This window comes from Oryctolagus cuniculus, chromosome 6 (assembly GCF_051225735.1).
Source record: "Oryctolagus cuniculus isolate XC-2025 breed Fujian yellow rabbit chromosome 6, ASM5122573v1, whole genome shotgun sequence".
Classification (NCBI taxonomy): Eukaryota; Metazoa; Chordata; class Mammalia; order Lagomorpha; family Leporidae; genus Oryctolagus; species Oryctolagus cuniculus.
Genome location: NC_142872.1, coordinates 129,460,156 through 129,486,780, shown reverse-complemented (window position 1 = coordinate 129,486,780; position 26,625 = coordinate 129,460,156). Strand labels below are relative to the sequence as shown.

The window sequence follows — 26,625 nt, the reverse complement described above, 5'->3', positions numbered from 1 at the left end:
ATATTACACTATTCTATTGTATATGCATATTACTGTATTTCATATAACATCTCCAGACTTTACATAAAGCATTTATTTTTTAAGACTATAAAGAATGGTGGCTTCGGGTCGGCACTGTGGCGCAGTAGGTTAATCCGCCTGCAGCGCCAGCATCCCATATGGGAGCCAGTTCTAGTAACGGCTACCCCTCTTCCAGTCCAGCTCTCTGCTGTGGCCTGGGAAAGCAGTAGAAGATGGCCCAAGTGCTTGGGCCCCTGCACCCACATGGGAAACTGGGAAGAAGCACCTGGCTCCTGGCTTTGGACGGGTGCAGCTCTGGCAGTTGCAGCCATTTGGGGAGTGAACCAGCGGATGAACACCTCTCTCTCTCTCTCTGCCTCTCACTGTCTGTAACTCTACCTCTCAATAATTAAATTAAATTAAAAAAAAAAAAAAAACAGAACTAAACCAGTCATATTAAGTAGAACAGATAAAACTACTAAGAGGGATAATGTATTAAGTTGTTTAGTTCTGTAATTGATGCACAGTTATTCTTAAGTGTTGAAAATTAACTGAAATGTGATCCCTGTTGAACATGGGAGTGGGAATGGGAGAGGGAAGAGATGTATAATTTGGGACATGCTCAGGCTGACTTGCCCCAAGTGGTGGAGTTGGAAGCATACCAGGGGATTCCAATTCAATCCCATCGAGGTGGCATGTACCAATGCCATCTCACTGTTCCAGGTGATCAATTTCAGTTCACAGTTGGTCATGGTGGAGGGACTGGGAGTCAAAGGGAGCACATAGACAAGTCTAGTACCTGCTAACGCTAACCGATGGAGTAAATAAAGGGGAGAGTGATCCAACATGAGAAGTGAGATAATCAGCAGACTCATAGAATGGCAGATGTCCTAAATAGCACTCTGGCCTCAGAATCAGCCCTAAAGGCATTCGGAGCTGGCTGAAAAGCTCATGAGAGTATTTCAGGCATGGAAAGCCAAGACACTCTGGCAAAAGATCTCTGCGAGTGAGATCCCAGTGGAAGGAACAGGTCATCAAAGAAGGAGGTACCTTTCTCTGAAGGGAGGAGAGAACCTCCACTTTGACTATGACCTTGTCTAAACAAGATAAGAGTCGGAGAACTCAGAGGGCTTCCATAGCCTTGGAAACTCATGACTGGAGCATAGGGAGATTACTGATGCCATAGACAGGAGTGTCAATTGGTAAAGTCAACAACAGGAGTCACTGTGCACTTACTCCTCGTGTAGGATCTCTATCCTTAATGTGCTGTGCATTGAGATTTAATGCTATAACGAGTACTCAAACAATATATTTCACTTTGTGTTTCTATGGGGGTGCAAACTGTTGAAATCCTTACTTAATGCATACTAAACTGATCCTCTGTAAAAAAAAAAGAAATTATCAATTCCCAACTTGACTCTCACTGGGATTAAACATGACAATAGGTCTGCTCTGATTTCATCATCATTTAAAAAAAATCATCTATTATTTTTCACTTTATGTTTCTGTGTGGGAGCAAACTGTTGAAATCCATACTTAATGTATACTAAGCTGATCTTCTGTATATTAAGATAATCGAAAATGAATCTTGATGTGAATGGAAGGGGAGAGGGAGTGGGAAAGGGGAGGGTGGTGGGTGGGAAGGACGGTATGGGGGGGAAGCCATTGTAATCCATAAGTCGTATTTTGGAAATTTATATTCATTAAATAAAAGTTTAAAAAAAATATTATCTAATATAATATTATAGTGAATATTATATAACATAAAATTATATAAATCTAATAAAATATATTATATAAATAAAAAAAAGATTTCTTATCATCTGTGTTTTGAGCTCTGAAGAAAAAAGTAAGTGAATATTTTTTCAAGTGAAAATACTACTACTGGGGCTGGCGCTGTGGCACAGTGGGTTAATGCCCTGGCCTGAAGCACCGGTATCCCATATGGGCACGGGTTCAAGACCCGGCTGCTCCACTTCCAATCCAGCTCTCTGCTGTGGCCTGGGAAAGCAGTGGAAGATGGCTCAAGTCCTTGTGCCCCTGCACCCGAATGGGAGACCTGGAGGAGGCTCCTGGCTCCTGGCTTTGGATCGGCGCAGCTCCGGCCGTTTTGGCCAACTGGAGAATGAACCATCGGATGGAGGTACTCTCTATCTCTCTCTCTCTCTCTTTCTCTCTCTGCCTCTCCTCTCTCTGTATAACTCTGACTTTCGAATAAAAAATAAATCCTTAAAAAAAAAGAAAATACAACTACTATTACTACCTACTGTAGTACCTACAGCTCTTTGAGTGCTTACCTGAATATTAAGCACTAACTGCCTATTTTCTAATTTGCAAATGTGCTTCCATTTGTTTCTCACAATCAATCACCTGCTGTCTCCAAAGGTATACATTGGCAAGAAGCTGGAATCTGAAAAGGAGCTGGAACTAGAATCCAGGCACCACAATTTGAGATGTCAGTGTTCCAAGTTGCATTTTAACTGCTGCACTAAACACCCACCTCACTTCCTTTGTTCTTTCTATATTTGCCTTCACAGGATGGTAGAATTAGTGGAAGAGTTTGTTTTTTATAATATAGAATTCACCAACTTTAATCTATAGTATCTCTCTTGTGTTCACAAAGGAAATCAGAAGGTCTTAATCACATATTAAGAAGGCATGGGCATCCTATACTTAAATGTACTATATACATTAATAAATTATATACAATGAATTTAATAAAAAGAATAAGTTATAGTTTAAAAAATACTCTGGCCAAAAACGGAATATATTCTCCTCTTAATACATATGGAAATTTTACCAAAATAAGCCACAATGCAATTAAATTAGAAATCATTAACAGAGAGATTTCTGTAAAGTCCCCAATATTTAAATAAAAATAAAATGCTATTAAATAATTAATGAGTCAAAGAAGAAAAGAGAAAATGTGCAAGTATTTTTAACTGAAAGAAAATGAAAAGACAACATGTCAGAATTTTTGGCATGCCACTAAAGTAGTATCAAGGGGATACTTACAGAATGTGATTACTATATTAGAAAAACAGAAAAATCTCAAAGAAAAAAAATCTCAAAGAAAAAAATCTCAGCATCTCTCTTAAGAAAAGGAGGAAACTTAACCCAAAGTAAGTAGGAAAAAAAGTAGTAAATATCACAGCAAAAATGAACAATGAAAAAATCCATGAAACCAAAAGTTGATTCTAGGATATCAATAAAATTCACAAACAAAGTCACAAAATACCAATATAAGGAATCAAAGAGGTGGCACCATTACAGATTCTAAGGTTTTAAAAGAATAATCAATTACTATTAACATCTTTATGCCAATGAATTAGACAAATATGAGGGACTATACAAATTCCTTGAAAGATACAACTACAAAGCTGATTCAAGAAAAAAATGATAATTTGAATAAAATATAGTTATTAAGGAAATTAAATTTTTACTTAAAAAAATCCTTTCTAAAATTTACAATCACATGTCCAAATGGGTTCAGTGCTGAAGTCCAGTAAACATTAAAGGATGAAATAATACCAACTCTACACAAAACAATAAGGAAGAGAAAATAATAGAAAAAATGAAGACATGAAATCACACAGGTGAATTAATTCCCACAATTACATCTAAATAATGTAGATAAAAATGTAGGCTTCCCATTTAAAAGCTACCTAAGTAAATAAGTAGGATATAAGACATCTATGAAGACATAAAAGCAAATTCTAAAGAACTTACTGAGGCAAACATTTTTTTGAATACTTCTTTTGTTGCTTTCAACAAGGCATTTTTTAGGTAGCATTAACATATTACCAAAAGTGTATGAATAAGCTATAAAATTCTAGTGAAAGTATGACACAAATCCTTAATAGATCTTTAAATTTCATACTGAATCATTTAATTAATGTTAAAGAGGAAGGTAGCTTCAAAGTCTATGAAATTATGAAAGAAAATCTCAAAGCTGAAAAGGGCTACTCTGACAAGGAAAGGAAGTATACTATAGGAAAAACAACTCTACAATGTTTGGGAAGGTCTGTCACAATGAAAAAAAGTTGTATCAAAACTCTGACATTGATCAATTATGTGACTTTAAGAATATAGTCTCTCTGGATCTGAGTTATTTGCACTTATAAAATGAATGAGACCAACTAATCTCTAAATTCTTGTGATCATCTTTGAAAGTCTAAGATCCTACAATTCTAAACAAAATGATAAACTGACATGATATGAGGCCAATATAATTTTAACACAGTGGAAATACATAATACATTTTGTCTAAAATGAAGGTAAACAGAGAAAGTTTTCATTATTTGGTTAACATTATTTAGTTATCTCCTTTATTTTATAACTAAAAGAGAAGTTTTACATAATTTTCACTTCTGTACCTTGTTTGAGCGTAGAGACACTCGACCTCCACAACGAGCACAGAACTTTGTTTGGCAATAAGAACAGTTATGGCCACATCCATCAGCAAACTTTGTTTTGTGGCAGATACCACAGGTTGGAGCATCACCCTTCTGTTCTTGCTGCTGCTGTGATTCTTCTCCCATCTTCTTTACCTGTTCCTTATACATTTCAAACTGCTGGTGCAGTTTTCTGCAGAAAAAACAAACAGATAAAAAATTGGTTTCCTGGTGTTTCATGGAATTTATAAACATAATTTTATAAAAAAATCTACAGGATAAAAATAAAAACAAACATTTAATTTTCCAATTTACATAATAAAATATTATATACCACATACACCTTGAAAGCGTTGCCAACTTACTCATTCTGACATACATACTAAGAAACCATAAAATATGTTTCTGAGGATATGCTTTTGATTAAAAATTCTACAGTTACAGAGCTAACATTGTAGCATAATGTGTTAAACCACTGCCTGCAAATGCCAGCATCCCATATGGATACCCGTTCAAATCCCAGCTGCTCTGCTTCCAATCTAGCTCTCTATAACGCACCTGAGAAATCAGCCAAAGATGGCCCAAGTCCTTGGGCCCCTGCACCCATGTGCAAGATCTGAATGAAGCTCCTGGCTTTGGCCTGCCCCAACCCCTGCCCGCTGAGAGGCCATTTGGGGAGTGAACCAGTAGATGAATGATTCCCCACCCCAACCCTCTCTCTCTGTAACTCTGCCTTTCAAATACATTAAATATTTTTAAACTCTACAATATCTACCATTTGTAATATATTTTCGATCACAGACTCCAAAATATTTCAAATATATTTCAACTGTTTAGCTTTAGAAATACAGAAAGCTAATTTGACTTATAAAGTAAAATCAAAAGCTATGACCTTCAAATCAAGCTCAACTGGGATGATCTAAAGAATTCAAACAGAAGGGAGAACACTGGATATATGCTCACTAATTGTTTAAATCTGTTCAACAGTCTGGACATTAGTTCACTCTGAGAAAGCACTAATAAATGAAGCTGTGTAAACTAGAGCTAGGCTTTACTTTAACAATAAATCAAAGGGGTTAGAACAAACATGCCAAATATATGATATTATTTGTGATGCTTAAAATTGTGATAAAACTGTTTTTATAAAAAATTGAAATCTGAAGATGATAAAGAGTTCAGCTTAGGACTTAGAAAACTACAAATAATGTCACTCCCATTCTAACAACAAAAGGATGAATAATGTGCAAAAACAAAAACCATAACTTTCCTTTAGTCTATTAAAGAGTTGGACTTTTAAAGCAAACAATCTAAATAACAAAGAGTAAAGGCCTCCCCAAGGAGAAATTTAACAGACTCTTTCACCTTTTCCAGGAACACAAAAGACAGAGATGGCCATCATACAGGCAGCTAAAAGCTGCAGCTTATCATAGTGCCAAGTAGAGATACCTGGTCTAACACATGAAGTAGGCACACTTAGAAACAAGTTTCAGGCCTGCCTAGTACCATGTCAGTCACAATTATATCCTCCAGGTTAATCTGTGCAATATCATGATCCAGCAGAAACAGGATCCATGCCTTGTCACAGTAGACACAGATATCCCCCATGGACAAAGGCTCCGGGTCCACCCCTGAAGACCCACCACTGAGGCTCACCCCACAGGACGCAGACTGAGCAACATCACATTCACAGGCCAGTTCTTCAGAACAAGGCTCCAGGCCCATCTCAGTATTTAAATAGCTCCTCTTGATGCAGACCCAAGGCCTATTCCAATGCCAGATCAGCCCCCAAATATAAGCTCCAAGACCAAGTCTAAAGAAACAAATCAACAAATTCATCATCATAGAGGATCCAGGCTCAGGGTCTGTATACAGGCCCGGTCAGATACCAGGCCAGACTGCCTAAGGATTCTAGCAGCAAGCACTTCCACAGACAATGACAGACTCCCTGGAATCTCTAGACAGGCTGACTCCAAATAGCTTTCCCATAAAATAACAAATTGTACAGCATAAGTAAGTTCCTACTTCTTTGAGTGTAGACATTAATGTAAGACAACAAAAACCATGAAAAACCAAGGAGATATAGCACCACCAAAAACTATGATAATTTCCCAGTAGCTGACCCCAAATAAATGAAACTATATGAACAATCTGACAAAGAATCCAAAACAATGATTTTAAGGAAGCTGTCAAACTTCTAGAAAATAGAGAGAAATAAACAACAACAACAAAAAAAACTAATGACTAATATGAGAAATTTAACTAAGAGATTGAAATTATAAAAAGAACTCAGAGATTCTGGACATGAAAAATATAATAAATGAAGTGAAAAATTCAGAAGAGAGCACTGACGGCAAAATTGATCCATCAGAAGAAAAAATAAATCCATGAGTACAAGGACAGGTTATTTGAAAATACATTCTGAGAAGAAAAAAAGAATGAAAATAAATGAAGAAAGCTTACAGAATTTATAGGACATCATAAGAAAAAAATTAGTTTTGGGAGTTCAAAAAGTAGAAGACAGAGATGGGCAGAAAGATCATTTAAAGAAATTGTAACAAAAAAATTTTACAAATCTTGGAAAGATTCAAATATTCAGATACAGGAAAGTATAAGGTTCAACTGGATTCAATCTAAAGAAGACTATACCTAATGATCAAACACATGATGATCAAACTTGAAATCAAACAGAGGACCCTAAGAGAGACAATAGAAAAAGAGGAAATCACATATACAGGTATTCTAATAAGACTGGCAGCAATTTGACTTCTCAGCAAAAATCTCAGAAGTCAAAGAAAGTAAAATGACAAATATTCCAAGTGCTTAAGGGAAAAAACTCAACCAAAGAAAACTGTACCCAGCAAAGCTGTCCTTAAGAAATAAAAGAAAGCACTGGGTATTTGGTACAGTGTTTAAGATGCTGCTTAGGATGACTGCATACCATATCAGAGTGCCTGCTTTGCTTCTGATTCCAGCTTCCTGTTAATGTGTACCATGGGAGACAGCAGATAATGGCTCAAGTAATTGGGTCCATGATACCTACATGGGAGACTCATTGAATTCCAGCTTCCTGGCTTTTGACTGGCCCAGCCCTAGCAGTTGCAGGCATTTGGAGAGTAAACTAGTGGATAGAAAATCTTTCTCTGTCTCTCTTTGCCTTTCAAATAAAATAAAAATAAGCATTATAATTTTAAATCTACATAATTAAAAAAAGGTCAAGATAAAGACTTTCTCAGATAATAAGATTGGAGGGGGCTCATCAGTTCTAGACTAATCTTATAAGGAATGCCCAGGGGAGGGGGGGGCAGCAATGTGGCTCAGCAAATTAAAACCTTAGCCTGAAGCACCAGCATCCAATATGTGCAACAGTTTGAGTCCCAGCTACTCCACTCCAATCCAGCTCCCTGCTAATGACCTGGGAAAGCAGGAGACAGCCAAAGTGCTTGGACCCCTGCACCTAAATGAGAGACTTGAAAAGAAGCTCCTGGCTTCTGACTTTGGCCTGTCCCATCCTGGCTGTTGCAGTCTTTTGAGGAGTGAACCAGCTGAAGGAAGATCTCTCTCTCTGTCTCTCCTTCTCTCTCTAGCTCTGTAACTCTGCCTTTCAAATAAATAAGTAAGGAAGAAGAATTAAAAAACAGCATGTTTCCAGCACAAAAACAAACTCTCAGGGGCCAGCGCTGTGGCTTAGTAAGTTAAGCATCTGCCTGCAGTGCCAGCATCCCATAGGGGTGACCAGTTTGAGTCCAGGTTGCTCCACTTCCAATCCAGCTCCATGTTGTTGGCCTGGGAAAACAGTAGAAGATGGTAGAAGTGCTTGGACCCCTGCACCCACGTGGGAAACCTTGGCTCCTGGCTTCAGATCAGCTCAGCTCTGGCCATTGTGGCCACCTGGGAGTGAACCAGCACATGGACAACGTTCCTCTCTCTTTTTCTCTTTCTCCCTCTCTATGCCTGTAAACTATGCCTCTCAAGTAAATAAATAAATCTTTAAAAAAATTCATATATATCAATGTAATAGAATAAAGGGCCTAGAAATAAAATCATGCATTTACATTCAAATAATTTTTGATAATTGTGTTAAAAACAAACACACACTAGGAAATGGACAGTCTATAATCAATGATATAGGAAAAACAGAATCTCTACATGCAAAATAATGCAATTAGACCCTTAGATCACATCAGGTACAAAAATCAACTCAAATTGAAGTAAAGACTTAAATACAAAAACTGAAACTAGAAAATAATTAGAAAAAGTTGCATTGATCCAGGCATTGATTTTTTTTTATCTGACCTCAAATGTATACATGACAAAAGCAGAAAACTTTTTTAATTTGGAGAAAAATAGGGACATCCAAGCACACCAAGCACAGAGAACTCTTCATAAATATAATCAGAAAATGTTTACCATGACACATTTTAGTCAATTTTTTAAAACTAAAACATAAAGAAGAGATCCCAAAATGTACACAAGAGAAATGCCAGATTACCTTCAAAGAATCTCCTATTAGACTGATAATCATCAGAAACTTTATAGACTATGAGTGAATAGAGAGACATAACCCAAGTCCTAAAAGAAAAAAAAATCTATCAATCCAGAATATTGTACCCAGCAAAGCCCTCATTTATAAATGAAAGGGAGATAAAGACCTTCAAAACCAAACAGAAATTGAAAGATTTCGTCATCATTCATCCAGCCTTACAAATGATATACACGGAAACAGAGAAAAATTGTCATCATCAAGAAAAATATAAAGGCAGAAAAACTCCTAGTAAAATACAAAGGAAATACAAATACAATAGGAATATTTATGGAAAACTGGCAAGACCAAGGAATTATTTGTCAATAATAGCCTGGAATGTAAATGGCCTAAATTCTCCAATTAAAAGATATAAACTGGCTGAATAGGTTAAAAAACAAGTCTCATCTACATTCTGCCTACAATAAACACAACTCACAAAGATATACACAGACTGATACAGTAAGGATGAAAAAAATATATTCCATACTAACGGAAAGCAGAAAGAGCAGAAGTAGCCATCCTAGTATCAGACAACATAGACTTTAAAATGTAAAAACTGTCAAAAAAAGACAAAGAAGGGAGTTATGTAATGATTAAGAGATCGATTCAACAGGAAGATATGACTATACTAAATCCATATGCACCCAATGCTATGGCATCTGGCTATTTAAAACAAATGTTAGTGGATCTAAAGGAAGATGAAGACATAAATACAATAGTAACAGGGGACTTCAACATACCACTTTCATCAATGGACAAATAAACTAGACAAAAAAAAAAACAACAACAACAACAACAATGAAACAATAGAGTAAATCCACACTATCAATTAAATATACCTAAGTGATATCTAGAGAACATATCATCCCACAGCTACAGAATACACACTATTTTCATCAGTGCATGGAACTTTCTCTAGGATAGGCCATATGCTAGGCCATATTACAAAAACAAAAACTAAATCATACATTGTAATTTTTCTGACAACAATGGAAAAAGAAGCTAGAAATTAACAGCTTAAGAAACCCTAGAAAATATGCACAGAGAAACTGAACAACAGAATCCTGATTGAACAAATTGGTCATAGAAGAAATCAAGAGGGAAAACAAAACTTCCTAGAAACAAGTGAACATGATGAAACAACATATCAAAACTTATGAGAGCCGGTGCCGTGGCTCAATAGGCTAATCCTCCACCTTGCGGCGCCGGCACACCGGGTTCTAGTCCCGGTCGGGGCGCCGGATTCTGTCCCGGTTGCCCCTCTTCAAGGCCAGCTCTCTGCTATGGCCAGGGAGTGCAGTGGAGGATGGCCCAAGTGCTTGGGCCCTGCACCCCATGGGAGACCAGGAAAAGCACCTGGCTCCTGGCTCCTGCCATCGGATCAGCGCGGTGCGCCGGCTGCAGCGGCGGCCATTGGAGGGTGAACCAACGGCAAAGGAAGACCTTTCTCTCTCTGTCTCTCTCTCTCACTGTCCACTCTGCCTATCAAAAAAAAAAAAAAAAAAACTTATGGGATACAGGCGGAGCCAAGATGGCGGAATAGTGAGGGCGTGCACCAATAGTCCGGGAAAATTTAGTTTAATAAAAGGGGAGTTACGGTAGCCGCAGAAAAAAGAACCAGGAAAATATTGCAGGGGAAACCCTTCTGGATGGAGTGGCCGTGAATCGGAGGACCTACTGGGAGAACAAGGTCGCCCACCGCGTGGAAGCCAAGTCGCGGGACCGAGCCGCGGAAGCCCCAGGGTCTGCACGCCAGTGCTCGAAGGGGAGTGCATGCCACACAGACAACAGCGGGGAGACTTGGGACGCTCAGGGCTCCGAGTCCACACATCGGCGCTGGAAGGGGAGGTGAGCTCAATAACCCAAGACATTGGTGGGGAAACGGGGGTCAGAATCTAGAGGGGGGCCGGAAAGTGCAGCAAACTCACTACTGGAAAGAAGGGAAAAAAAAGCTTCGGGGTTTCTCTTCCCCCTAACCTTGCAAAGGATACAAGGCTGCAAGGCTTGAAGAATTCCCAAGAGACAAAGAGCAGGCCCCCTCTCTGGATTTACATATCAATGGGGGAGAGCTAAGGAACTGAGTCACTACAATTCAGTAGCCTAGGCAACCCAGTGGGAGTCCAGAGGAGCCAAAGACTGGAAGCGAAATACCATCAATTCTGCACAGCCGTGCCTTGCGGTGTTACTTACCCCCTGAATAAATAAAATACATAAATAAATAAAAAGAGAGAGATTTACCACGCATAACCTGAGGGTGTCACCTTTGCACACCCTTAACCAGGAAGAACCAGGCAGAGCTCTCAGGCCGCACCCATCTCAAGCCTCCAAGGCTCCTCCAACAGCAGGCAGTCCACTTAACACGGACACAGTATAAAAAAAAAAAAAAAAAAAAAAAAAAAAAAAACGCACAGTGACGCAAGAAGAATTAACTATGCCGAGTAACAAACACAGAAATAGAGGGAGCAAGATCAACGATGACACTATGATGCCTCCAAATAAGCAAAACACCCCAAGCCAAGAGTATGAAGATGATGAGATAGAAGAAATGCAAGATACGGATTTCAAAAACTTTATGATAAGAACATTTAGAAGTTTTCAAAAGCAAATCCTTGAACTACAGAAATCCTTAATGGACAAGATTGAAAATCTCTCTCGTGAAAATGAAATTTTAAGGAAGAGTCAAAATGAAACTCAGAAACTAGAACAGGAAAGTATTATAGTGAAGAGAAATCAAAATGAAATGAAGAGCTCAATAGATCAAATGACAAACACATTAGAAAGCCTTAAAAACAGAATGGGTGAAGCAGAAGAGAGAATATTGGACTTAGAAGATAGAGCACAGGAAAACATACAGTCAAACCAAAGAAAAGAAGAGGAAATTAGAAATCTAAAAAATATTGTTGGGAATCTACAGGATACTATTAAAAAAACCAACATTCGAGTTCTAGGAGTTCCTGAAGGCATGGAGAGAGAGAAAGGATTAGAAGGCCTTTTTAGTGAGATACTAGCAGAGAACTTTCCAGGTTTGGAGAAGGACAGAGATATCCTAGTACAGGAAGCTCATAGAACCCCCAATAAACATGACCAAAGGGATCCTCACCACGACACGTGGTAATTAAACTTACCACAGTGAAACATAAAGAAAAGATCCTAAAATGTGCAAGAGAGAAACGTCAGATTACTCTCAGAGGATCTCCAACCAGACTCACAGCAGACTTCTCATCAGAAACACTACAGGCTAGGAGGGAATGGCGAGACATAGCACAGGTGCTAAGAGAGAAAAATTGCCAGCCCAGAATATTATATCCTGCCAAGCTCTCATTTGTGAATGAAGGTGAAATAAAGACCTTTCATAGCAAACAGAAATTGAAAGACTTTGTGGCCACTCGTCCGGCCCTGCAAAAGATACTTGAAGATGTGCTACACTCAGGAACACAGAAACACGGCCATCAATATGAAAGAAGGGAAAGGAAGAACACTTACCAGTAAAAGAGCATGGGAAGCTCAAAGCATATACTAGAAAATATTTCCGGGAAAATGGCAGGGCAAAGTCACTACGTATCAATAGTCACATTGAACATTAATGGTCTGAATTCTTCAGTTAAAAGACACCGTTTGGCTGACTGGCTCAAAGAACACAACCCAACTATTTGTTGCCTACAAGAAACACATCTCTCTAACAAAGAGGCATGCAGACTGAAAGTGAAAGGTTGGAAAAAGATATTCCATGCCAACAGAAACCAAAAAAAAGCAGGTGTAGCCATCTTAATATCAGACAAAATAAACTTTAATACAAAAACTGTTAAGAGAGACAAAGAGGGACACTATATAATGATTAAGGGTTCAATTCAACAGGAAGATGTAACTATTATAAATGTATATGCACCTAATTACAGGGCACCGGTCTATTTAAAAGATATGTTAAGGGACTTAAAGGGAGATTTAGATTCCAATACAATAGTACTGGGGGACTTCAATACTCCACTCTCAGAAATAGACAGATCATCCGGACAGAAGATCAACAAGGAAACAGCAGATTTAATTGACACTATTGCCCAAATGGATCTAACAGATATCTACAGAACTTTCAACCCTACATCTACAGACTTCACATTCTTCTCAGCAGTGCATGGAACCTTCTCTAGGATTGATCACATACTAGGCCATAAAGCAAGTCTCAGCAAATTTAAAAGAATTAGAATCATACCATGCAGCTTCTCAGACCACAGCGGAATGAAGCTGGAAATTAGCAACTCAGGAAACCCCAGAAAGTATGCAAACACATGGAGACTGAACAACATGCTCCTGAATGAACACTGGGTCATTCAAGAAATCAAAAGAGAAATCAAAAACTTTCTGGAAGTAAATTAAGACAACAACACAACATATCAAAACTTATGGGATACAGCAAAAGCAGTATTGAGAGGCAAATTTATAGCAATAGGTGCCTATATCAAGAAATTGGAAAGGTACCAAATAAATGAGCTTTCAGCGCACCTCAAGGACCTAGAAAAACTGCAGCAAACCAAACACAAATCTAGTAGGAGAAGAGAAATAATTAAAACCAGAGAAGAAATTAACAGGATTGAATCCAAAAAAAATTACAAAAAATCAGCCAAGCGAGAAGCTGGTTTTTTGAAAAAATAAACAAAATTGACACCCCATTGGCCCAACTAACTAAAAAAAGAAGAGAAAAGACCCAAATCAATAAAATCAGAGATGAAAAAGGAAACGTAACAACAGACACCACAGAAATAAAAAGAATCATCAGAAATTACTACAAGGACCTGTATGCCAACAAACAGGAAAACCTATCAGAAATGGATAGATTCCTGGACACATGCAATCTACCTAAATTGAACCATGAAGACATACAAAACCTAAATAGACCCATAACTGAAACAGAAATTGAAACAGTAATAAAGGCCCTCCCAACAAAGAAAAGCCCAGGACCAGATGGATTCACTGCTGAATTCTACCAGACATTTAAAGAAGAACTAATCCCATTTCTTCTCAAACTATTCAGAACAATCGAAAAAGAGGGAATCCTCCCAAATTCTTTCTATGAAGCCAACATCACCTTAATCCCTAACCCAGAGAAAGATGCAGCACTGAAAGAAAATTACAGACCAATATCCCTGATGAACATAGACGCAAAAATCCTCAATAAAATTCTGGCCAATAGAGTACAACAACACATCAGGAAAATCATCCACCCAGACCAAGTGGGATTCATCCCTGGTATGCAGGGATGGTTCAACATTCACAAATCAATCAATGTGATTCACCACATTAACAGACTGCAAAAGAAAAACCATATGATTATCTCAATTGATGCAGAGAAAGCATTTGATAAAATTCAACACCCTTTCATGATGAAAACTCTAAGCAAATTGGGTATAGAAGGAACATTCCTCAATATAATCAAAGCAATTTATAAAAAACCCACAGCCAGCATCCTATTGAATGGGGAAAAGTTGGAAGTATTTCCACTGAGATCTGGTACCAGACAGGGATGCCCACTCTCACCACTGCTATTTAACATAGTTCTGGAAGTTTTAGCCAGAGCCATCAGACAAGAAAAAGAAATCAAAGGAATACAAATCAAGAAGGAAGAAGTCAAACTATCCCTTTTTGCAGACGATATGATTCTGTACTTAGAGGATCCAAAGAACTCTACTAAGAGACTATTGGAACTCATAGAGGAGTTTGGCAAGGTGGCAGGATATAAAATCAATGCACAAAAATCAACAGCCTTTGTATACACAAGCAATGCCATGGCTGAGAAAGAACTGCTAAGATCAATCCCATTCACAATAGCTACAAAAACAATCAAATACCTTGGAATAAACTTAACCAAGGACGTTAAAGATCTCTACGATGAGAATTACAAAACCTTAAAGAAAGAAATAGAAGAGGATACCAAAAAATGGAAAAATCTTCCATGCTCATGGATTGGAAGAATCAACATCATCAAATTGTCCATTCTCCCAAAAGCAATTTATAGATTCAATGCAATCCCAATCAAGATACCAAAGACATTCTTCGCAGATCTAGAAAAAATGATGCTGAAATTCATATGGAGGCACAAGAGACCTCGAATAGCTAAAGCAATCTTGTACAACAAAAACAAAGCCGGAGGCATCACAATACCAGATTTCAGGACATACTACAGGGCAGTTGTAATCAAAACAGCATGGTACTGGTACAGAAACAGATGGATAGACCAATGGAACAGAATTGAAACACCAGAAATCAATCCAAACATCTACAGCCAACTTATATTTGATCAAGGATCTAAAACCAATTCCTGGAGCAAGGACAGTCTATTCAATAAATGGTGCTGGGAAAACTGGGTTTCCATGTGCAGAAGCATGAAGCAAGACCCCTACCTTACACCTTACACAAAAATCCACTCAACGTGGATTAAAGACCTAAATCTACGTCCTGACACCATCAAGTTATTAGAGAACATTGGAGAAACCCTTCAAGATATTGGCACAGGCAAAGAGTTTTTGGAAAAGACCCGGGAGGCACAGGCAGTCAAAGCCAAAATCAACTATTGGGATTGCATCAAATTGAGAAGTTTCTGTACTGCAAAAGAAACAGTCAGGAGAGTGAAGAGACAACCGACAGAATGGGAAAAAATATTTGCAAACTATGCAACAGATAAAGGGTTAATAACCAGAATCTACAAAGAGATCAAGAAACTCCACAAAAACAAAACCAACAACCCACTTAAGAGATGGGCCAAGGACCTCAATAGACATTTTTCAAAAGAGGAAATCCAAATGGCCAACAGGCACATGAAAAAATGTTCAAGGTCACTAGCAATCAGGGAAATGCAAATCAAAACCACAATGAGGTTTCACCTCACCCCGGTTAGAATGGCTCACATACAGAAATCTACCAACAACAGATGCTGGCGAGGATGTGGGGAAAAAGGGACACTAACCCACTGTTGGTGGGAATGCAAACTGGTCAAGCCACTATGGAAATCAGTCTGGAGATTCCTCAGAAACCTGAATATAACCCTACCGTTCGACCCAGCCATCCCACTCCTTGGAATTTACCCAAAGGAGTTTAAATTGATAAACAAAAAAGTGGTCTGCACCCTAATGTTTATTGCAGCACAATTCACAATAGCCAAGACCTGGAACCAACCTAAATGCCCATCAACGGTAGACTGGATAAAGAAATTATGGGATATGTACTCTTTAGAATACTATACCGCAGTAAGAAACAACGAAATCCAGTCATTTGCAACAAAATGGAGGAATCTGGAACACATCATGCTGAGTGAAGTAAGCCAGTCCCAAAGGGACAAATACCATATGTTCTCCCTGATCGGTGACAACTGACTGAACACCAAAAAGGAAATCTCCTGAGTGAAATGGACACTATGAGAAACGGTGACTTGATCAGCATAGCCCTGACTGTTAATGGACAACTTAATACATTATCCCTCTTAGTAGTTTTTTTCGTCTGTTCTACTTAATATGACTGGTTTAATTCTGTAATTATCACACAGTTATTCTTAAGTGTTGAAAATTAACTGAAATGTGATCGCTGTTAAACATAAGAGTGGGAATAAGAGAGGGAAGAGATGTATAATTTGGGACACGCTCGGGCTGACTTGCCCCAATTGGTAGAGTTGGAAACATACCAGGGGATTCCAGTTCAATCCCATCAAGGTGGCATGTGCCAATGCCATCTCACTATTCCAAGTGATCAATTTCAGTTCACAATTGATCATAATGAAAGGACTAAGAGTCAAAGGGAGCACATAAACAAGTCTAGTACCTGCTAACACTAACCGATAGACTAAATAAAGGGGAGAGTGATCCAACAGGGGAAGTGAGATACTCAGCAGACTCATAGAATGGCAGATGTCCTAAATAGCACTCTGGCCTCAGAATCAGCCCTAAAGGCACTCGGATCTGGCTGAAAAGCCCATGAGAGTATTTCAGGCATGGAAAGCCAAGACACACTGGCAAAAAGATCTCTGTGAGTGAGATCCCAGTGGAAAGAACAGGTCTTCAAAGAGGGAGGTGCCTTTCTCTGAAGGGAGGAGAGAACCTCCACTTTGACTATGACCGTGTCTAAACAAGATAAGAGTCGGAGAACTCAGAGGGCTTCCATAGCCTTGGAAGCTCATGACTGGTGCATAGGGAGATTACTGATGCCATAAACAGGAGTGTCAATTGGTAAAGTCAACAACAGGAGTCACTGTGCACTTACTCCTCATGTAGGATCTCTGTCCTTAATGTGCTGTACATTGAGATTTAATGCTATAACGAGTACTCAAACAATATATTTCACTTTGTGTTTCTATGGGGGTGCAAACTGTTGAAATCCTTACTTAATGCATACTAAACTGATCCTCTGTAAAAAAAAAAAAAAAAAGAAATTATCAATTCCCAACTTGACTCTCACTGGGATTAAACATGACAATAGGTCTGATCTGATTTCATCATCATTTAAAAAAAATCATCTATTATTTTTCACTTTATGTTTCTGTGTGGGAGCAAACTTACTTAATGTATACTAAGCTGATCTTCTGTATATTAAGATAATCGAAAATGAATCTTGATGTGAATGGAAGGGGAGAGGGAGTGGGAAAGGGGAGGGTTGTGGGTGAGAGGGACGGTATGGGGGGGAAGCCATTGTAATCCATAAGTCGTACTTTGGAAATTTATATTCATTAAGTAAAAGATAAAAAAAAAGAAAATAAATTAGTGAGTAAGCCAGTAAGCAGAGTTTTGTATTTAAATCTTAAGAAATATGTACAAATTTAAATAAAGAAATTATTATTCTTAAAAAAAAAAACTATGAATTTCAAAATGTTTTGCACCGAAATAAACATCTTTCAATTCCACTTTAAAAAAAAAAAAAAAAAAAAAAAAAAAAAAAAAAAAAAGATCCTAGGGTGATTACTGATGCCATAAACAAGAGTGTCAATTTGTTAAGTCAACAACAGGAGTCACTGTGCACTTACTCCTCATGTAGGATCTTTGTCATTAGTGTGCTGTAGATTGAGATTTAATGCTATAACGAGTACTCAAACAGTATTTTTCACTTTATGTTTCTGTGTGGGAGCAAACTGTTGAAATCTTTACTTAATGTATACTAACCTGATCTTCTGTATATAAAGAGAATTGAAAATGAATCTTGATTTGGATGGAAGGGGGGAGGGTGAGGGAAAGGGGAGGGTTGCAGGTGAGAGGGAAGTTATGGGGTGGGGAAGCCATTGTAATCCATAAGCTGTACTTTGGAAATTTATATTCATTAAATAAAAGTTAAAAAAATAAAAAAAAATTTTCAAAAAAAAAAAAAAACTTATGGGATACAGAGAAAGCAGTGCTAAGAGATGAATTTATAGCAATTACTAGCTACATCAAGAAACTGGAAAGGCATCAAATAAATGAACTAACAATGCATTTCAAGGACATACAAAAATATGAACAAACAAAACACAAAATCAGTAGAAGGAAAGAAATAATAAAAAATTAAAGAAGAATCAAATTGAAACAAAAAATAAAGAACTAATGAAATGAATAGCTGGTTTTTTTGAAAAAATAAAATTAATTTACCATTGGCCAAATTAACCAAAAAAAAGGGAAAAGATACAAATTAATAAAATCAGAGATAAAAAAGGACATTTCACAATAATGTTATAATACCACAGAAATAAGAAAACATCATCAAAAATTACCACTAAAAGCTATATGCCAACAAATTGGAAAATCTAGAAGAATTGGATAGATTCCTGGACACATACAATCTCCCCAAATTGATTAATGGAGACATAGAAAACCAATAACCAATAGACCAATAAACAACATGGAGACTGAATCAGTAATAAATACATCCCAACAAAGAAAAGCCCAAAACCTGATGGCTTCCTTGCTGAATTTTACCAAACTTCCAAAGCAGAACTAATTCCAGTTCTTTTCACACTTTTCAAAACAATTGAAAGGGAATCCTCCCAAACTCCTTAGAGGCCATCATTACCCCAATTCTAAAACCAGAAAAAGATACAACAAAGCAATATCCCTGGTGAACACAGATGCAAAAATCCTCAACAAAACACTAGCTAATTAAATCCAATAATATCAGAAAGATCAGTCATCCAAACCAAGTGGGATTTATCCCTGATATGCAGGGATGGTTCAACATATGTAAATCAACAAATGTGATACATCACATTAACAAACTGAAGCATAAAAACCATATGATTATCTCAATAGATATAAAGAAAGCATTTGATAAAATACAACATTCCTCCATGATTTAAGAAAAAAAAAAAACTAAATTTGGTATAGAAGAATATACTTCAACACAGTCAAGGCAGTATATGACAAATAAACAGCCAGCACCATATTGAATGGTGGAAAAGCTGAAAAGCATTTCCACTAACATACAGAACCAGACAAAGATGTCAACTCTCACTATTACTATTCAATATAATTTTGAAAGTTTTAGCCAGAGTCATTAGGCAAGATAAATAAATCAAATGGATACAAATGGGAAAGGAAGAAGTCAAGTTATCCCTATATGCAGAATATATGATCTAATATAGGTGAAACAATAGACTCCACTAAGTGATTATTGGAACTCATAAGAGAGTTTGGCAAACTAGCAGATATAAAATCAACATACAAAAATCAATAGCATTTGTATACACAAACAATGCCACAGATGACAAAGAACTCACTAGATGAGTCACATTTTTTTTGGACAGACAGAGGGGACAGAGAGAGAGAGAGAGAGAGAGAGAGAGAGAGAGAAAGGTCTTCCTTTTCCATTGGTTCACCCCTCAATGGCCACTGCAGCCAGCGCACTGCGCTGATCCGAAGGCAGGAGCCAGGTGCTTCCTCCTGGTCTCCCATGCGGGTGCAGGGCCCAAGCACTTGGGCCATCCTCCACTGCACTCCCAGGCCACAGCAGAGAGCTGGACTGGAAGAGGAGCAACCGGGACAGAATCTGGTGCCCTGACCAGGACTAGAACCCAGGGTGCGGCGCCACAGGTGGAGGATTAGCCTATTGAGCTGCGACATCCCATATGGACGCTGGTTCTAGTCCCGGCTGCTCCTCTTCCAATCTACCTCTCTGCTATAGCCTGGGATAGCAGTAGAAGATGGCTCAAGTCTTTGGGACCCTGCACCCACTTGGAAGACCCAGAAAAGCTCCTGGCTCGTGGCTTTGGATCAGCACAGCTTCAGCCATCGCAGCCATCTGGGGAGTGAACCATCGGATGGAAGACCTCTCTCTGTGTCTCTACCTCTCTTTGTAACTCTTTCAAATAAGTAAAATAAATCTTTAAAAACAAGTCATATTACAGGACAGTTATAATAAAAACAGCCTGGGAGAAGTACAAGAATAGACATGTGGACCAATGAAACATATTAGAGAACCCAGAAATTAATTCACACATCTACAACCAGCTGATCTTTTTTTAAGATTCATTTATTTATTTGAAAAGCAGAATTAGAGAGAGAGTCTTCCATCTGCTGGTTCATTCCCCAAATGGTGCTCAGAATCGCTAGCCATCAGCTGGGCAGATCTGAAGCAGAAGCAAGGAGCTTCTTCTGGGTCACTCAGAAGAAGGATTTGGGCCATCTTCTGCCGCTTTCCCAGATGTATTAGCAGGGAGTTGGATTGGAAGTACAGCAGCGAGGACTCAAACCAATGTCCATATGGGATGCCAGCACTGCAGGTAGCAGCTTTAGCCACTACACCATAGTGCCGGCCCCCAACAAACTAATTTTTTTTTGACAGGCAGAGTTAGACAGTGAGAGAGAGAGAGAGAGAGAGAGACAAAGGCCTTCGTTCCATTGGTTCACCCCCTAAATGGCTGCCAAGGCCTGTGTGCTGCACCGATCTAAAGCCAGGATCCAGGTGTTTCCTCCTGGTCTCCCATGCGGGTGCAAGGCCCAAGGACTTGGGCCATCTTCCACTGCTTTCCCAGGCCACAGCAGGGAGCTGGACTGGAAGAGGAGCAACCGGGACAGAACCGGCACCCCAACCGGGACTAGAACCCGGAGTGCCGGCACCACAGGTGGAGGATTAGCCTAGTGAGCAGTGGTGCAGGCCAACAACAAACTAACCTTTGACAAAAAAGCTAAAATCACTCCCTGAAGAAATGATAGTCCACTCAACAAGTGGTGCAGGGAAAACTGGATATCTGCTGGCAGAATTATGAAAGAAAACCACTACGTTACACCCTACATAAAAATCAACTCACAGTGGATCAAGGATATAAATCTAAGACCTGAAACCAACAAATTGCTAGAGGAAAACATAGGGAAAACATTAAAAGACACTGGCATAGGCAAAGACTTTTGTTAAGACCCCCAGAAACACAGGTAATAAAGACAAACATAGACAAATGGGTTACATCAAGCTAAGAACCTTCTACAGAGCAAAGAGACAGTCAACAAAATGAAAAGGCAATCAACAGGAGAAAATATTTGCAAAATATACATCTGATAAAGAATCAATATCCAGGATATATAAGGAGCTCAAGAAACTCAACAACAATAAAACAATCTAGTTAACAAATGGGCTAAAGAAATAAACAGGCATTTTTCAAAGGATAAAATACAAATGGCCAACAGACACATGAAAAGATGCTCAGAATCGCTAGACATCAGGGAAATGCAAATAAAACCACAAGGAGGTTTTAACTTCACCCCAGTTAGAATGGTTATCATCCAATAATCAAAAAATAACAAATGATAGCAAGGATGTGGGAAAGGGTACCTTAATACACCATTGGTAGGAATGTAAACTAGTACAACCATTCTGGAAGACAGTATGGAGAGTCCTCAGAAATCTGAAAATAGATCTACCCTATGACCCAGCCATCCCACTCCTGAGAATTTACCAAAAGGAAGTGAAATCAGTATATGAAAGTGTTATCAATACTCCCAAGTTGATAGCAGCTCAAATCACAAAGGCTAAGATATGGATCCACCCAGATGTCCATCAACAAATGACTGGATAAAAAAACTGGTATATGTACACCATGGGATACCACTCAGTATGGAATAATACTCAGAATGACATCCTCTTTCACAACAAAATGGGTGCAATTGAAGAACATTATACTTAATGAAATAAGCCAGTCCTAAAAAGACAAATATCATATGTTTTCTTTCATTTGTAGTAACCAACATAGAGTACAAGAAACATGAATTATATAAATGAGTGAAATTGACATTTTGAACTTAAATATTATTTATAGCCCTTATCTATACTCTTAAGAAACAGTGGTTTTTCTATTTCCTACTTGTTGAATTCTTTACTTAATAGAGGGTTAAGTTTGTGATTATAAAGTAAATTGAAATTATGTCATTGTGGGGCTGGTACTGTGGTGCAGTAACTGCAGTACCTACAATGCCAGAATCCCATATGAGTTCAAAGTTCTAGCTGCTCCACTTCTGACCCAGCTCCCTGTTAATTTGCCTGGGAAAGCAGCAGAGGATGGCTCAAGCCCTTGGGCCCCTGCACCCACATGGGAGACCCAGAAGAAGTTTCTGGCTCCTGGCTTCAGATCTGCTCAGTCTGGCCGTTGCAACCATCTTGGGTGAACAGTGGATGGAAGACCTCTCTCTCTCTCCATTTCTACCTCTCTCTGTAACTCTTTCAAATAAATAAAATAAATCTTTTTAAAAAAAAGTGTGTCATTGTAAAAATTAAAAGGAGCTGCAATGGTGGCTTTAAGGGAGGGAGGAAGTAGGACAGAAAATATTACTATGCCTTTAAAACTGCATATATGAAATATGTGAAATTTGTTTCTGTTATATAAATTTAAAAAATGAAAAAATAGAATGTATAATTAGGGAAACTACTGTGGAAAAAGTATGTAGGTTTTAAAAATTTAAATAAACTACTATATAACAATACCATTGTTGAGTATATATCTAAGGGAAATGAATAAGTATATCAAAGAAATATCTGCTTTCTCATGTTCATTGAAACATTATACACACAATAAGTAAGATATGGCATCAGCCTGAAGGTTCATCAACAGCTGACTACATGAAGGAAATGTGATATTTAGATATAAGAGAATATTATTCAGGCCAGTGCCCTGGCTCAATAGGCTAATCCTCCGCCTTGCGGCGCTGGCATACAGGGTTCTAGTCCCGGTCGGGGCGCCGGATTCTCTCCCGGTTGCCCCTCTTCCAGGCCAGCTCTCTGCTATGGCCAGGGAGTGAAGTGGAGGATAGCCCAAGTGCTTGGGCCCTGCACCCGCATGGGAGACCAGGAGGAAGCACCTGGCTCCTGCCTTCGGATCAGCACAATGCGCCGGCCACGGCAGCCATTGGAGGGTGAACCAACGACAAAAAGGAAGACCTTTCTCTCTGTCTCTCTCTCTCACTGTCCACTCTGCCTGTCAAAAAAAAAAAAAAAAAAGAGAGAGAGAGAGAGAGAGAATATTATTCAGCCTTTACAAAGAAAGTAATTCTGTCATTTACAACTTACACAAATCTGGAAGTGATTACACTGAGTGAAAGAAAATGAACATAGAATGACAAAAAACACATTATGCCAATTATATGTGGAATCCAAAAAACTTTAGCTCATAAAAGTAGAGAAGAAAGATGCTTACCACGAGCTAGAGGTGGGTATGAGATGTTGCTCAAAAAATACAAAATTAAAGTTAGAAAAGAATAACAAATTCAAAAGATCTATTGCACAATATGGTGATTGTAGTTAATGACAATGTATTATATTTTGAAAATAACTAAGATAGACTTCAAGTGTTCTTACCACACTCAAAAAAGTACATGAGGTAATGCATACATTAATCAGCTTAATTGAGGCATTCTACAATGTATATATAGATTTTATATCCCAGTAAACCCACTGAGAGTTCATAATATTGTAAACTGAAATGTGCTTGATACATTTAACCTACAGAACAATACAACTCAACAATACAATACACTGTAGAGTCAAGGGTGTTTATCTTCAAGATTGAATGACTGAACAGCAGTAGGGCACACTGACGCTACTCCACAACACAGCACTTTACAACATAGTGCTAGTCAGGGGAAGGAAAAAACAAGAATTTAAAAATCAAAAATCTTTCTATTGAATATGTATTGTTTTTGCACCACATAAAGCCAGAAATCATTAGGTCAAACCTTAAAAAGCAGGGGACCATATACATTTCAAAATATTGTGTTGTACAATGTAAATATAGATAATTTTTATTTGACAATTAACAAATTAAACTGAGGCATGCATTTGTGTGGTGGCTAAGGCACTAGTTTAACAAACCAGAGTCCCATATCAGAGCATCTTGTTTGGAGTCCCAGCTCTGGCTTCCTGTTAATGCAGACCTTGGAATGCAGCAGGTGATGGTTCAAGTGTTAAAACCCTAGGATCCATGTGAGAGATCTGGACTATGTTCCCAGCTCCCAGCTACTACCTGGTCCAGACCCAGCCACTGTGGGCTTTTAGGAGTGAATTACCAGATGGGAATTCTGTCGTCTGTCTGTCTGTCTTTTTCTCTTCCTCTGTCTCTGTCTCTCACATTTTTTTGTTGTTGTTGTCATTAATTTGAATTGAGGAGGGAGGTTCCAAGATGGTAGAATAGGGAGGGAGCTCACCAATAGTCCAGGAAAAGATAGTTTAATAAAAGTGGAGATAGTGTAGTCTCAGGGAAGAGTTAGGGGGAAAACAGCAGAGGAAACCCTTCTGTAATTAGAGGGATACAGTGGGATCTATGTGGAGGGCACGGGTACCCATGGCTCAGGACTCCAGCTGCTGAGAGTCTCCACACCAGTGCTGGAAAGAGAGGTGAGACAAAACCACAGTAGCCCCAGACACTGGCAAAAAAAGCAGCAGGAAGAGCCTAGAGGTAAGGAGGCTTAAAGCCCCATGGGGGAAAGTACACCAGCCTAACTAGAAGAGAGAAAAAATAAAAGGGATGGTACAGACACGATTCTCTCTCTCCATTCACCTTACAAAGGCGTATGAGCCAATAGAGCAGGCGCCATTCTGGACATACGTAACAGCTGCACAAGCTTGGGGATGCCTGGGCTATATAAGCTGCTGTACAAACTTAAATAAATGAGTCTGTGGGCTGTCACCCAGCTTTCACCCAGCTCCCAGTGTCTGTGTGGTGACTCCACACCTCTTGCCCCCATCGTGCTCCTCCTCTCAGAACGAATCCACAGCAACATGTGGGGCCAAACGTGACTGAGAGAGATGCAGCATGTCGGACTCAGCGAGGTCCCCTTGGTGTTTTGTTTGCTGTTCAGTTCTGTGAGGGTGAGCACAGAACCCCCTCCTATGCCCCTTTCCTTGTCCTTGTCCTCAGTCAAAGTGATCCTAGGTTAGGTACACACCACCCAGAAACATAACACCGCATCTCAGCTCCTCCTTTTACTTTTTTTTTTTTTTTTTTGAGGGATGATTGCAAACAGACACAGTGGGGTGAGGGGAAAACAGTCTGTCTTGATTATTATAGTAGACAGATACTTCAGATAACACACTGTTATTCCCTGATGATCTCCCACCACACTGAAGTGAAGCTCTGCTAACACAAAACAAGCACCATCAAACACGTACCACAGCAGGCATAATTTTAGTGCCCTACTGTATAAGGGTTTGAATAAGAGTTTGTACATCAGAGTTTCTCCACGACTGAAAAGAACCATCTCTCCACATGTGAAAATTTGACACATTTCTGCATTTGTTCCAAACTGCACATTTCCATTGCATTCTTACTGATACAGTTCATAATTCCAGCATCCCTCTTAGTAAATGTCTGAACCCCCCTGCAGAAAGAATAGAAATATTTTAATTTTTGTTCTAGAGGCACTGCAGGTCTAGGCATATTCAAACAGAAACCAAAAGCCCTATTAAGTAAATTATGCTATAAAATAGTGACTGTGTTGTCGCTCCCCGTCTTCGTGGAGGAGCAACACTGAACCCTGCCTAGGCTTCATATCTGAGTCACGGCACCATTATGTCGCTCCCCCTCTTCATGGAGGAACGACACAGGACCCTGCGCTGTTCTTCTGTCTGCTCGGCCCTCCCTGGGTTTGCTGCTGGTTCTTCCCGGGTTGGCTACTATCCCTTCCACCTCCGTGGAAGGGCAGTTCCCCCTGGCCACATTCCCCACTTCCGCAGGGGAGCGGCACACCGCCGGCCGGCTCTCTCGGGGGCTGCACAGGTGTTCCTCTTAGATGTTCCCCTTAGATGTTCCTGGTGCATGCCGTCTCTCTCCTCCTTTATAGTCCTCCTCCGCCAATCCTAACTCGGCTGCCCACACGCCGAGTACGCTGCTCTCCAATCAGGAGCAAGTCCTACAGTTTATTGGTTGAACTGGAGGCAGCTGTGCAGAAGCTGTTTACTTCTCTCCCAGCGCCATATTGTGGGAGAGCAGATGCATAGAATAAGTCTTAATTCCAGTAACTTAGTCCAGTCCGGATTGCTCCCCACACTGTGTCACAAGGGAAGTGGAAGCCCCATTTCACACATTGATGGAAGGCCAATCAAATTAGTAACAGAGTTAGTAATTATGTACCCCAAAGTGCTAGGTTATAACTATTTAAAACCTTCCTACATAAGGACTAATGATCCCAGAGGATGCAGCACTATTAAAGCTGCAGGATGGGATCAAAGAGTCCTAGCTACAGGAAAAACAGAATGGAGAACCTGTAATCCAGACAGGATTTGACCACC

The 26,625-nt window shown here is 39.1% G+C and overlaps 1 protein-coding gene across 30 annotated transcripts in view; it reads right to left on the bottom strand.

Moving 5' to 3' along the window:
- The window catches only part of RIMS2 (regulating synaptic membrane exocytosis 2), a 718,020-nt gene that overhangs the window by 536,429 nt on the left and 154,966 nt on the right, over positions 1-26,625 (bottom strand). For all 30 annotated transcript variants that reach the window (XM_089336449.1, XM_089336431.1, XM_089336432.1 and 27 more), the window contains one exon: positions 4,377-4,587. In XM_089336449.1, the coding sequence (XP_089192575.1) occupies positions 4,377-4,587 (211 nt within the window). The remainder of the gene's footprint in view (positions 1-4,376; positions 4,588-26,625) is intronic.